We start from the raw sequence: 14,007 nt of genomic DNA on the forward strand, positions 1-14,007 counted from the left end.
CTGGGTACTACAGAAAACTGGAGATCAACCTACAAAAAATCTCTTCTCTTAGTGAGATTTTTTGAGGATTTTACTCCATACCTGGCAGGTAGGTCATTATTCTCAGAAATACCCAAACTTTATCTGCCAAACTACTGGTGTGTAGGGTTGAGAGTAGAGAATAACCAAACAAATTACTGGTAAAATTATTTTGAGTCCCCTGGTGATGTCTTTAGATCAAAATGGCCACAGACATTTTAAAGGAGCAATACAAAAACCTGCAGCAGGAAAATGACCGATACAAGAAGCTCAACAGCCAGCTGAAGGATCGTTTGGTCGCTCTGGATAAGGAGGTAAATTACTGGATAGAGATGGACACATAATATATTGTTGTGTGTGTGTGTTTCAGTTCACTTGTTTGAACTCAATTCATAATTTCTGTTGCCATTGAGGTTATTTTTAATCTTTTTTTTTTGTTTAGATATAATATGCATATTAGTAGTATGAGCATTAGTAGTAATACCAGTAATAGCAGACATAGTAAGCCACGTAGCTAGTGTTAGTATATGTTTAAAAGTGCAGAAATTATACCATTGCTATTTGATCAGATACATTTTGGTCATATATGTATAGTGCTGCCTTTAACAGCACATTGGATTGTAAATGAAAAAGAGTTGACTTTCAACTTTAATTTGAGCATATTCACACACATATTTGGTGAATAGTGTTGGAATAGTAGAGCAGGAGTTGTAGCCCCATTGTAGTGCTGCACTATTCAAAAATTGTGGAGGACTGTGAGAGCTGCAGTTTCCTTCCCCGTTCAAGCACCCTTAAAGCTCAAAGTCAGCACTCTTAATTCATAGTCAGTGTTTCATTTCAAATCCAGTGTGCTACAGCCAACAAAAACAAAAGGTGTCCCTGTCTGTAGAGTTACAGGGTGTATTGAAGGCCATGTATTGTTTCGTCTTTCCTGTGTGGCTCCAGGTGACCGTGTCAGAGAGCAAGATTAGAGACAAACGAACAATCCCTGGTGGCTTCCTGAAACAACAAGGGAAACACATCCGCATCTTAGAAAACAAACTCAACCAGGTACTGATGCACAATGTCAGCTTCATTCAAGTCCCATCCCAATTTATCAGAATCTTAAAGGAATAACTTTTTTTGGGGGGAAACACTTTTTGCTTTCTTGGTGAGACTTCTGACCACTCAAAGCGCTTGTACGCTAAACGTCACATTTATCATTCACACACACATTCACACACATACTGGTGGCCGAGGCTACCATTTATGTTACCACCTGCCACTCAGTAACTATTCACATGCGGCATCGGGAGCAATTCGGGGTTCAGTATCTCGCCCAAGGATACTTAGACATGTTGCCTGGAGGAGCCAGGGATCGAACTGCTTACCTTCCGATTAGAGGACAACCCACTCTACCTCTGAGCCACAGCTGCTCACAATTAGCAAAGTACAATCCGAGATCAACAACAAAACCAGTGGGATTCCCAGCTGAGATCATGACACCTAAAGTGAGCATTTGAGGCCAAAACTTGATCTCTAACTAACCAAAACCAAATAGTTTTCTGTCAAAATGTATCAAAAAATTAACTACAGGGTTGTAGAAACCTAGAGTTTCCACATAATAACATACAAAAGTTACATATCTATGGTTTGTAGAAAGGTACAAGGTAGATTCATTTGACACTTTTTACATACAATTAGTCATTTTTATGTACAATATCAACATTTATTCTGGTGACTGGTTTAATTCCCACCATAAAGGTCAAACCATTCCTTTATTACAAGCTCAAATATTAAACTAATCACATTCTTAGTTCCTAAACAAGAACCTTGTCTATACTTTCCCATAAAACACCCTGACTTTTATGCAAAATTCAAATGTTCAAGTCTATAATATTCCCTGACTAACTCTTCCCTCATCTTCTGTAGGAGACTACTAAAATTGCCGAGGTGCTATGCAGTAATATGGATTACAGCGAAGACATTTCTCACTTGCTGCAGCAGAAAGGCTTGTGCTGCGATATCGATGAGAAATTTAATAGACAGTTGGCTGCACAGCAAAAGGTCATGGAGAGACTGGAGGAGAGGATCAGCCTCGCTTTGAAGCAGAGGTAATTCATGTGTTTGAGTGCATGTGGAAAACTTGGGAGAAAAAAATCTTGAACTGATGTCGTGGTAGGCTTGAGCTCTAGTTTGCGTTGTGTTACAGGTCAGAGGCCAAGAACCGAATGCTGGAGGTGAGGGAGGGCATTAAGGCGGAGACAGATGAGTTCATCAAGAAAAGGATGCAGCTGAAGACTGCTATCGCGCATGGTGCCAAACTGCAGACTTTCATGGAGACAAAGTTGAAGGAAATTATTCCTTTGGAAGGAGATAAGGACTCCAAGAAGAGAAGTAAAATATTTCACTGAAACTGTGTATAATTATTGCACATTGGAGAAGAGCATCAAAGCTTAAACAGGCTCGGCTTCCATCGTCACCCCAAGCAGATAAATTCATACATATTTTAGAAACAATGCGACCTGTTAATAGTCTGTGACCTTCATTTCATTGGTACAGAGAAACAGCAGCAATATGAGAGTGGAGTTAAGAAGCTGGAGATGTACCTGCAGGGACACCGCAAGCTCGTGGAAGTCACCGGAGAAACAGACCTGGGGAAGATAGTCCCCATGTTTACTGAGGATGAACAGAAAAATTTTGCTCTGGTCGGCTACATCAATGAGCTGCAAAACAGAAGAAATAGGTTGAAGAACTGCACAGACAAGATGAAGGCATGAGTATTATCTGTCACCATACTCACAGACATAGATTAACCTTAAAGTAAGTGTTACATATACGCACGTGTTCCTCCTCCAGAGTGACATCCTTTTCCTGGAGGAGGAGAACAAAGGACACGATGAGCAGATAAACAGCCAGTTGAAGGATCTTGAGGTGAGTCTCACCGTCAGATCGATCTGATCACATAATGCAGTACATAGACCTTTTTGTAGTTTCAACCACTGTTAATGTTATAACTGAGTCCTGGTTCGTTATCTGTTGTAGTGTTTAATGTCTGTAGCTGACTAGATTTATAATAACAATTACTTAGTGTGTAATGCTATGTAGCTCACAAGATATAAACCTGGATCCAAGCTGTTTCCTAGCAACAAGTTTCCAGGTACAAACCTTGTATCTCTATGATCTAGAAACATGTGGAACTAAAAATCAACTGTTTGCTTGATGAAGGGATTTTTTTGCATGCATCCCAGTTTGTAAGAGTTTTATGTTATATATATGAATTCATATAAAAACCTGAAAATCACCAAAAGTGGAGAAAAAAGGTTTCTACCTCACAGCTATGATATGCAACCTGTCTGTCTGCAAATGTTGCTGTTGCTGGCACCCAGAGTTCAGTAGTGTTTATATATAGCTGCATCTTAGTCACATAGCCTATCCAAAAATATGATGTCTCTGTTCATTCTTACAGATTTTATTTTAACATTTAAAGGCCCAGTGTGTAGGATTTAGGGGCATCTATTGGTAGAAATGGAATATGATATTCATAACTATGTTTTCGTAAGTTTATAATCACCTGAAAATAAGAATTGTATCATAAGAAATGTTTTCATCACCTCAGAATGAACTGTTTATATACAGAGTTGTTATACAGTAGCCCAGAGCAGACAAACCAAACACTGGCTCTAGACAGGCCCATTTGCAATTTTGCAAACCCTAACCAATCCCTTCTTGTCTAAATCTTGCCAATCCAACCAACAAACGCAATGAGCATGGGGCGGGTCATATCTTTGATATACTAGAAAACACAAATTCGCTTTTGGCACATGGGAGAGGATTCAGTTCTGCAACCTCACTGCTAGATGCCACTAAATCCTACACACTGGACCTTAAATTGATCATGTAACTGCTGTACTACATACAGTATTCAGAAACATTGTGGTTCCTAACTGGTCCAGTCACAGGGTCCAGATTTCTCCTCAGTGATTAGTTCATGAACCACACATTATACTTTTCCCAACCACATATTCACTTTCATTTAACAAAATGTAAACAACATGGCATGGTTTAGAACACAAAAATATAAAACATATCGCAAGAATAAACAGAAACTGCTCTTCAAATAAAAACTGTGTGTGATAGACCTGCGACCCACCAGCTGGGAACCACTGCTGTAACATATGAAAGTAGCTCAGTCCCCTTACCTTAAAATTTGGTAAATGAGAATAAATCTTACAAGCACATCCTTCTTGTTTTTTTTTAAAATTCCTTATGATACAATCTAAAGAAAACAGGGCTCTGATTTTTTCTTAGTGACAAACATTTGTCCAAGATACAATTTCAATAAATATTTGTATACTTTATACAAATATTCGATGAACATTGTTCTTAGAAGCCAGTTAAAGCTGCACACATCTTTCTCCTCCTGTGTCTTTCTTTGCTGTAGACTGATTTGGAGAGGTATAGCTGTCTGTCAGACTCCCTGGAGGAGCAGTGCACTGCGGTTCAGAGGACTCTGGACCAGCTGACGACTGCCATCTGTGGCCTTTCACACGAGATAATGCAAGAAGCTGTCGTCAATTCTGACAACATCTATAACTCCATCAGTAGGTGAACTCTTAACCTCTTAAACTGGGCCCTGAATACACATCGTTTACATTTCAGCATGCCTGTTATTGCCTTCTCTCTGCCTCAGGTATGCTTGAGGAGAGAATTAATAACCTGCTGATCCAGGCCAACAACGTGGAAGAAGAGCAGACAAATTCGGCTCCACAGAACATACTTTTGGCCAATTCTGACTTGCTGCCAGGTAGGAAACACCTTTAACCCGACAGTGACAGACTTTAAAGAAAAAGCAAAGAGTGCACTGTAACCATTTTTATTTAAACCTGTTGATCCATTAACTATGTATTTGTTACAGGCTGTGAGGCAGCTCTGGAGACAGAGTGCGGCAGGCCTCGTTCACGCTCGCTCAAGTCTGCCTGATCGGAGAGAAAATGGTGCCATCACATCCTTCCTTGTGTCACTGCATTACAAGAACCTCTTACACACTTCTGATGGCAATAAACAACTCATGACAGCATCATATCCTGGTTCTTTACTGTACGTAGAATACTGTAATGTCACTTCTTTCAGAATAACATTATTTCATTATGTTATTTATTGCATAAGTCATCTGACATCTGGGCGTAACCATGTTATAGCTGCATACGTTTTTTTTGTTTTTATGGCCATTAGCGGGTAGATGAAGCCCACAACAAGATGAAAACAGCATTTAGCATAGTAGCAGATGATAAAGTTGTTATGGCTATTATGTTAGCAAACAGTTAGCAGCTAAATTGTTATCGCAAAACAGAGCTGGGTGATAGTTACCTCCACCAAGGACATCATGCTTTCAGTTCGATTTGTTTGTCATCAGGATCATAGAAATATTAGCAGTCCAATTTTCATGGAACTTGGGGGAAAGGTGTAGCATAGGCCAAGGATGAGGCCATTCAATTCTGGAGCAGATCCAAATCACAAGGTAAGATATACAAAATATTTTCACTTTTAAAAACATTGTGAGATAGTGCATTTGACCTTGGTGGAGGTCTGTGCTCTCTAAATGCCCATCTAGTTCCCTGTGGGTTTGTCACTATTTTCAAACACTTTCTTTTGTTTAAAGTAAAAAAAAAATCATCCTTAATACACGCCTGGACAGCCCTCAGATGTTGGCTGAGAATGTGAAACGACCTGCTGATTTTGCTCTGATATACTCCAAAAAATGCCACAGAGAAGTATCATTTTTAGCACTAATTTGGCAGAATTTAGCATGATGACCAAATTGATTACATTTGTTTTGGTTTCTGTAATCATGAAATGTATACAGGAAATGGGATTAAAGTTACAGAGCCCCTTCATTTTTTGTGTCCACCCGACTTCTTGAACCAAAATTACACCCTCGATCACTACACGTTATCTTTTGTTTTGCTTTACACAGTGTTATATCAACCACTACTACTACTAAAAATTTAGATCAATGTAGCTTTAAGATAACAGCCATTCATCTGTGCAAAAAGGTGAAGTGCCCAAATTCCTCTCCCTTAATGGCCACAGTTGGTTCCTAGAGACTGTTATAGCAGAGCGCATGATGTGAGCTCAAATGCCAGTTGATCCAAGCACTTATCCCTCATCGCTTCCTACATATCTCCTCTCCTCTCCAGAAGGCAATACTTTAATCATGGATTGACAAGCTGGCTACCCCCTGACCTGGACCCTCCAGCTGCCAACAGCCAGGGATTTTCACCCCCCCCCCAAACATCACCCCACAAATGTCTGGCAGGAGGGGTAGGTGAGGGCACTGAGGATCATTTGGTGGCATCCTATTGTGAGCCTGCCGCCCCAACTCCACAGTATAGTGTTACCCTCCTCGCATCATTGCAGCACTAAAATAACAGCAGAGCTTTGTCTCACTAAAGCCCTTTGTTTCAGTAGCCAAACATTTTAATGCACGCACACATACACATAGCTTACTTTGCGCGCGTGCGCACACATACACGCACACACAAACGATGCCATACGCACATTTTGGATTCATCTCTCAGCAGACCACCAACCACTATTCTAAACACATTCACTACCCAACATGGAATTAAAGGACTATCTGGGGTTCAAACAGTGATCTGATGATCTCACAAACATATGACTCAAAGGAATATATTTGCATCGTCTCTATACTGTTTATTCCCTCATCTCTTGATAAAATTGTTATAAAAGTCAGAATAAGAGAGCAGACTGGCTTCTGTCTTTGAAAACTTTTATTAGACGAACATGCACAGACCTAACAAATGGATCATTTCTATGAAAAAGAAGTGGCTTGAGTAAACAAAATGATACGGAAAAATAATTTAGTTGATCTCAGGTGAATGTGGGAACATAATGTGGATAAAGCAGACAAGGAGCCCGCTATGTTGATACTGTAAGTTGTCTGTTTTTGTCTTGATCCTCGGGTGCTCCTGAGTGCTGAGCAGAGACAATGCAGCCAACATACAGATGCAGAAATAAACCACAGTCCATATCTCAGAGGGCAGCGGGCTAGTTTCAAGTCATGTACGGGCAGTAGATGGACTTTCTATTTGATAAACACGTTGACAAAAACGTTTACTCCTGGTCCTTTTCCTCTCCATGGGTGATGATGTGAACCAGGTTCTTATAGTCCAGGTTTCCTGCCACATCTGGGGGGAAGGCAGCGAACATCTGCTCCATCTAACCAAGAAAAAACAGATCTTACCACCACTTTTATCAGAGCTGTTGCACTCTCACAAAAACAATAGCTCAGTGTGCATGAAAAGGCGTGATAATGATTCACTGAGGGGTTGTTTTTTTTGTGTGAAAATGTTTCTGACGTGGATATGGACGGTCGTCATGATGACGTTTATCCCTCTGTGCTGATGGGGACTCACCCACACGCGCAACACAATTACACATAATAATGATAATTAGTGTAAAAGGGCTGCAATTTACCTCTTCAGGGGAGAATCGGTCTGCTTGTGTTGTTAGCATCTGTGTCACACTGAACAGGAAGAAAAGAGATAAAGACACTGCATGAGATGATGAGGCCTGTGGTCACGCTAACAGGAAATGCACAGGTCGTAATAGAGCTGCACTGGGATGAATGATTGCAGTCAGACTCAGACGCAGTCATACATTGAGAGTAAAAGGCTTACATAACACTCCTCACGATGAATATGCATATTGCAAATGAATGTGGCATGAGGAGCACAGTGTGTTAGGTCACTTACTAGTCCTTCCTCAGCACACCTTTCCCTTCAGGGTCAAAGACTTTAAATGCATTGAGGATGGTCTCCTCTGGATCAGCACCTGGATACATTAAAATGGCAAGGAAAGTTCTTGAAACACATTTAAAGTAATACTCTACCTGCATGACATAACTTTAGTTTGACAAAGTTTAAAGTTATTTATTTGTCAAGTGAACAAAAACTGCAAGAGCATTCACTGCCTCTGAAACATCTGGGTCTCACACTCCTTTTAACACTGCAATTTAAGAATGTATAAAAACATCACACAAGTAGACACAAAACAAGAATCTAGATAAAGGATATAAAGTGGTGCAAATTCAAATAACGGATAAAATATAACAAATTGAATATGACATCAGTTATATACTGTAAATCAATAGTTAGATGAACGGGCAGAATGTGCGAGTGTGCTGAAGGAAAATGAATAAAGAGGAGGATCTCGAAACACAGCAGCCATCTATGGCGCCATCTTTGACTTTGATTACATTTTCATCTTTAATAGCTCATGCTTACCTTTGAGTTTCTCGCCAAACATGGTGAGGAAGACGGTGAAGTTGATTGGGCCGGGAGCCTCTTTGAGCATCTCGTCAATCTCTTCCTGTTTCACATTGAGACGTCCTGTGGCACCAAACATTCAGTGTGAACATACGGCACGCGTAGATTGAGCAGATTCAGCTGATCCAGGTTTTGCATTGTCGCTCCTGATTCCGCCCCAAAGATTAGGTCCTGTATTTCAAAATCTTCTTTTCCAGAATTACTTTCTCTTGAATAGTTATTATTTTACGTTTTACTTTTACTTGTATTTATTCTTATCTTGTAATTCATACCACACTTGTCCTTCCCCTTCCTCTCTTGATCCATCTCTCATGCACCTTTTGAATTTTAGATTTTTTTTACAAAGTCGGTTTGTTTTCCTTCCCTTTTGTTTCTTTCTTTCCCTTTTTTTGTGAAACTCAAGTTGTTCTTTTTTGGTTAAAGAAAGGATAATGAGGAGGTGGACTAAACTATTTTGCACCTTTAAGGGGTGAGAGGGGCCCTAAGAAACCTTCCATTATTTTTTCACACAAAGGTCAGTCTTTGAAATTATTCATTCCTCAATTTTATGTAGCTGTGTCACTAATTTTAAAATAAAAAAAAATAAAGTGGGGGAAGTGGTGAAGTGGAGTGCATGTGGAGAAAATGAAAAGGCAAAAGCTGTACAAAACAAGAACAAATTTGCACATACCATATGTGTATGTGTGTGTGTGTGTGTGTGTGTGTGTGTGTGTGTGTGTGTGTGTGTGTGTGTGTGTGTGTGTGTGTCATGTGTGTGTGTTGTCATTAGCTCTTGTTGTTGTAACAAAAAAAAAAAAAAAAAAATAAATACTGGGGGGCCCAGGACGAGCTTGCATTGGACATTGAATGTGCTAGGTCTGGCACTGCTGATGATTATTGATGCATCAGTTCTACTTTAATTTATTATTTCTCAGGTAATTTCTCTTCTTTGTATATCTTTGTAAGGCACTTTGTAACTTATTTTTGAAAAGTGCTATTTTAAAAAAAATCATTATTATTATTATGCTATCTGCAATAAAATGTAATGAGTTCACAGCATCTTGTAGGACTGAACATGGGGGATGTCAACATACCAAGAGCAGCAAAAGTGTCTCTCAGGTCATTCTTGTCGATGAAGCCGTCTCTGTTCTGGTCCATGATGGTGAAGGCCTGAGGTCACAGGAAAAGGTACAGGACACACGTCAGTGAGTTCTCTCTGCTTTGAAAAGTGCAAACAGATTGCAGCTGCATGCTATCAGCCCACGTCTCAGAAAGAGAAAATCTGTCACACACAGTTTTTAACTGTTTCCTCCTCTTGAATATTTTGTGTGCCATATTTACAGTTGTGCACTGTATTTAGTATTAGTATTTATAACCCATGAGCACCGCCCTCCTAAGGTTTATCCCGGCATCCAGGGCATGCCCACCAGTTTATCTGCAGCCTAATCACTGATGACACAGTCTGGATGTTTGGGCACCACTGACCGCCATACCAGCATACCACAAGCCTCACTGCTGCCAAGCCAGGGACAAGAAAATAGACAGGTGGACATACTACAACGATGAACAATGGAAATTGAAAGACAGAGGAGGACAAAGAAATAGAAACCTCTGTGTGTGTCGCTGTGTATTTCAAAGACAGACACACTTGGATCATGGTGAGCTAACATACATATTCATACACCATTTCTTTGATTCTCATGTTGTTCCCTGCCACATGTAAATCAGTGGAGAAAAAACAAATCAGTCAAGCAGCTTTCACCTCTTTAAATTCCTGGATCTGAGCCTGCTCAAACATTGAGAAAACATTGGAGTTGGCTCCCTCTGCTGTCCTCTTCTTGGCTTTCTTGGGGGCCTTTTGGCACAAACAAAGAAGAGAGACATGACATGGCAATGCTACACATTAGACAACATCAAGATAAGGGTATGCATGGCTTAATAAGAGAAAAGTGTGTTTATAAGAGGTGGAGGATTGCTTTGGAGCATAACACAAGTGCATAAACATTACATTACATCACATCCCATCAAACACTGAGATTATTTGTCATTGAAAAGTATGTTGTTTAGAATTTAGGATGCATTAAATGTATCACATCCATAACAACACATTCAATATCTGTTAAAAAGTTGGTAAAAATTAAACTTTGGCATTGGTAAGCTACTTTCCATTCAAATATGTTTTCATATCTACCTGGTATTCATGATTAAGATAATCATTCATCAAATAAAATGTTGAATTTATGTTGAAAAATATGAAGTATCTTTAGTTTTGAATAATTTAAATATACAGGTATACAGTATAAATTATTGCACCCATCTGCCCCATATAAATTTAGCATCCTTTATGCAAAACAAACAAAAAAGATCTGTCCTCGCACCATTAAACAGCATCCCACACACAGCAACTTACCATGGCTGAGCAGCTGGGAGGTCAGACCAACAATGATGCCAGTGAACAATGGGGAGACTGTGGGTGCTCTTATGTAGCCCCAACCCTCAGCTCTACTGGATGATATTTATAAACTATGTCCTCTTTAGGAAGTGACAGGTAAATGATGCTTCATACAGCACATACAGTATTACACACACACACACACACACACACACACACACACACACACACACACACACACACACACACACACACACACACACACACACACACACACACACACACGTTGGACAAAGCGATTGGAATAACGGGTTTAGAATATCAAGAGCAGACTGAAGGTTGAAGCACTTAATCACTTTAAACTGCTCTCTGTCCTCAGATCAGTCTTGACCGTCTGAACAACAGAAAGTCACAATATAAACTCGATGTGTATCAAATCTGCTTTTTCTTTTTTTACGAGAAGAAAAATTACGCTATTACAATCCAGGGTGAGACCATCCTTCTCCAACATCATTTCAGAAATCTGATTTGACTCGATCTGAAAATTGGGTATTTTAAGACATAACCATGACAATTCAAAATGGGGATAAAACTCAAGTCAAGTTCAGTCCTACACTGTTAAAAGTAGTTTGCCCCCTCCTATTGCATTTAATATAGCTTAAGAAATGTGATGCAACTGGAGCTGGTTTTGATGGAGTGGTATAAAATGAACACAAACCCCTTTTACTGCAATCTATCAAGAATTTTCTATATTTTTGGATACTTTGTTCCCAGCAGAGGCATGTGAGAAACAAAACATGGGTAATTAATACACAAAAGATCATTTTGTGGGAGAAGTATTTCTTTAAAAACAAGTGAACAGATGTACTTTGTACGTAGCTCGCAGGCAAAAACATTTTACAAGTCTAACAGAGGATAAAACAGACGACTATCTGAAGAGCTGGATTCCAAAGTTTCAAAAATCTTTGACCTACTAAAGTTTAGAAAACCGGAGCTGTGAAAGCCTGTATCCAACAACTTGAGTTTTAAGCTTGAACTGACCCACTTTCACCCAAAAATGCTCAGCTCTTGGTTGTGACATGTGTGCGCGCAAATCATTTCTTGTCTTCATCCCATACAAGACATTGTGTGAAAATCACAGGCTCCTCAAGTATAATTTATAGACCTGTCAGGACTGTGTCACCGCCAACTTAGGTCACATTTCTCACATGCTTCATAGTACAGTATGGCAGAATACGCATAGTGCACACTATTTATGTGACCTCACTTATTCTTTAAAAGGTAAATGCCAGAATCTACCATTCTGTCCATACAGCGGATTACTGCAGGGAAACCACTAGATGTTTTAATTCATCAGTGGCCATTAAAGGAACTGCAGTTAGTGGCACTTCTGGGTTTTCAGCCCTGAGATTAGGCCTTTCTGTTTGCAGCAAAAAATGTTTTGTCTGTTTGGTTGGGTTTAAATTCTGGGTCTTGTTCTATCTCCCTGAAAGCTAACCAGTCCTCATAGGTTTTCATATTGTACATAGTTTTCTCCAGATTTTTACAGACTTTTGAATCCACGTATTCCCTGTTCTTTTTGTCACATTTCCTCTTCTTCTTAATAAAGCAGTCATTACAGATTGGCTTTCTGTTCAATTGAGCTCCATCTGACAGTATTTTTTTTTGCATCCAATTCTGATGGACTGTACTTGGGTTGCAAGATAATAGTTTTTAAGATCCAGTGAAGCAAGAAACAACAACAAAAGGATGTCTTGTATCTACTTTGCACACTACACTGGCTTTAAAGAGCTTATGAAACTAAGCTCAGCGTTGTCAGTAGCAGTAGGTGCGACATACTCAAGTGAGACTCTGCTGACACTGAACACGTTCTTACAATTTGCCGTTGCACCATTAACACATCCTCCAGTGTCACTTGTGGCTCCCAGGTCAAGAAAAGTGACAGTCTGTGAGAATGAGCTGAATGAGTCGGGTGAGGAGGAGAGGCATGTGATCTATATAAAGAGAGGCGCTGAGAGCCTCCCGACTCCCAGTCCACTCCCAGCATGTCAAACACAATGCTGGTGATGAACGAACAGCAGATGTCACTGGTATCATCTCACAGCATGGTGTGTACAAGGAGGTCAGAATTAGAAGAGTTATTGTTGCAGATGCTATTGTTGAAACCGTTTCCCCCCCTTCAGCTCTTCTCAGGTTCGAGCTGCAGTTACTGTGACTGGTATGGCGGGCCATTGTCGCATTGGCTGAGCGCTGGGATCACCTATAAATAGACTAACCTCTTCAACCACAATGGACACGGACAAATGGTCATTTTACAGGCAGACTCGAGTGAGCGGTGAGGAGAAAGCACAAGAGATAAGAGCCTCAAGTATGACCACTTTTCTTTTCCCTCACATTACTGAATTAGGAAGGAGTTCTGTGTGTGCAGTTTATAATGACTAATCAATTAAAGGGTATTACCAGGGTTCCCACACCTTCTTAAACATGAAACTCAATGCCTTTTCAAGGACTTTCCAGGCCTAATTCCCTCATATTCAGGGATCCTACGCAGCATCATTTGAGACACAGATAAAGGTTAACTACTGTTACAACACTGAGAATTTTTTTGAATGAGAACGAGGAGGCTTTACAGGAGCTTACACGAAACCAATTAAAACAAGAGAATGTGCTTGAATGTGTGAACACTTCTCAGTTGTGCTGTGTGAATGCCCAGACACCAAACTGACATCGAAGAACTAGCAGGGACTAAGGCTGGCTGCAGCATCCCGGCACCTTGCTTGTGCAGGGTTCCCACGGTTATGGAAAACCTGGAAATATCCACAATCTCATTTTCCAGGCCTGGAAAAGTCATGGACTTGATAAAAATCAATGAAGGTTTTGGAAAAGTCATGAAATTTTGTTGTGTATGGTGAAATTAGGTAATCTTGCAGAGATGACTTTCAAGGAAATGTTACAAAACAGCAATTGTTTTTCCTAAAAGTTAAATGTAGTGCTTATCTGTGTCAATTACAGCTGTACGATATGTCATTTCAGGACGTTGGGACATGCAATACTCGCAGGCAAATTGACACAAACAACTTAGCTATGTGAGGCAACGCAACAGTGGGCTTTCGATGCTGCTTGTTAAGTGTTTCTGAGTCTTAACAAAGCAAAACAAAATAATATAATGTGTAAGTTGAGTGACTGAGACAGAAACTTATTTATGCGTTGAGGAGCTACACTTAACCAAAATACAGAAATCCCATTTCAATGACCCATGTCTATTCACATCTATCTTCAAAAACATTT

The 14,007-nt window shown here is 39.9% G+C and overlaps 2 protein-coding genes across 2 annotated transcripts; one reads left to right on the plus strand and one right to left on the minus strand.

Moving 5' to 3' along the window:
- The first annotated feature begins 221 nt into the window (after positions 1–221).
- LOC121949341 (outer dynein arm-docking complex subunit 1-like) lies at positions 222–4,980 on the plus strand. The gene is made up of 9 exons (XM_042495008.1): positions 222–332; positions 964–1,068; positions 1,930–2,111; positions 2,210–2,394; positions 2,560–2,771; positions 2,857–2,931; positions 4,442–4,601; positions 4,691–4,804; positions 4,916–4,980. Exons 1-9 carry the CDS (start codon positions 222–224, stop codon positions 4,978–4,980), a joined length of 1,209 nt encoding a protein of 402 aa, XP_042350942.1.
- Positions 4,981–6,776: 1,796 nt separating this feature from the next.
- On the minus strand, positions 6,777–10,806 carry myl2a (myosin, light chain 2a, regulatory, cardiac, slow). The gene is made up of 7 exons (XM_042495073.1): positions 10,738–10,806; positions 10,090–10,182; positions 9,422–9,497; positions 8,307–8,411; positions 7,776–7,854; positions 7,498–7,546; positions 6,777–7,239 (listed from the first exon to the last, which is right to left on the minus strand). The coding sequence occupies exons 1-7, from the start codon at positions 10,738–10,740 to the stop codon at positions 7,135–7,137; spliced, it is 510 nt and encodes a 169-aa protein (XP_042351007.1). The 5' UTR covers positions 10,741–10,806; the 3' UTR covers positions 6,777–7,134.
- Between the last annotated feature and the right edge of the window lie 3,201 nt (positions 10,807–14,007).

This window comes from Plectropomus leopardus, chromosome 2 (genome assembly GCF_008729295.1).
Source record: "Plectropomus leopardus isolate mb chromosome 2, YSFRI_Pleo_2.0, whole genome shotgun sequence".
Taxonomy (NCBI): Eukaryota; Metazoa; Chordata; class Actinopteri; order Perciformes; family Serranidae; genus Plectropomus; species Plectropomus leopardus.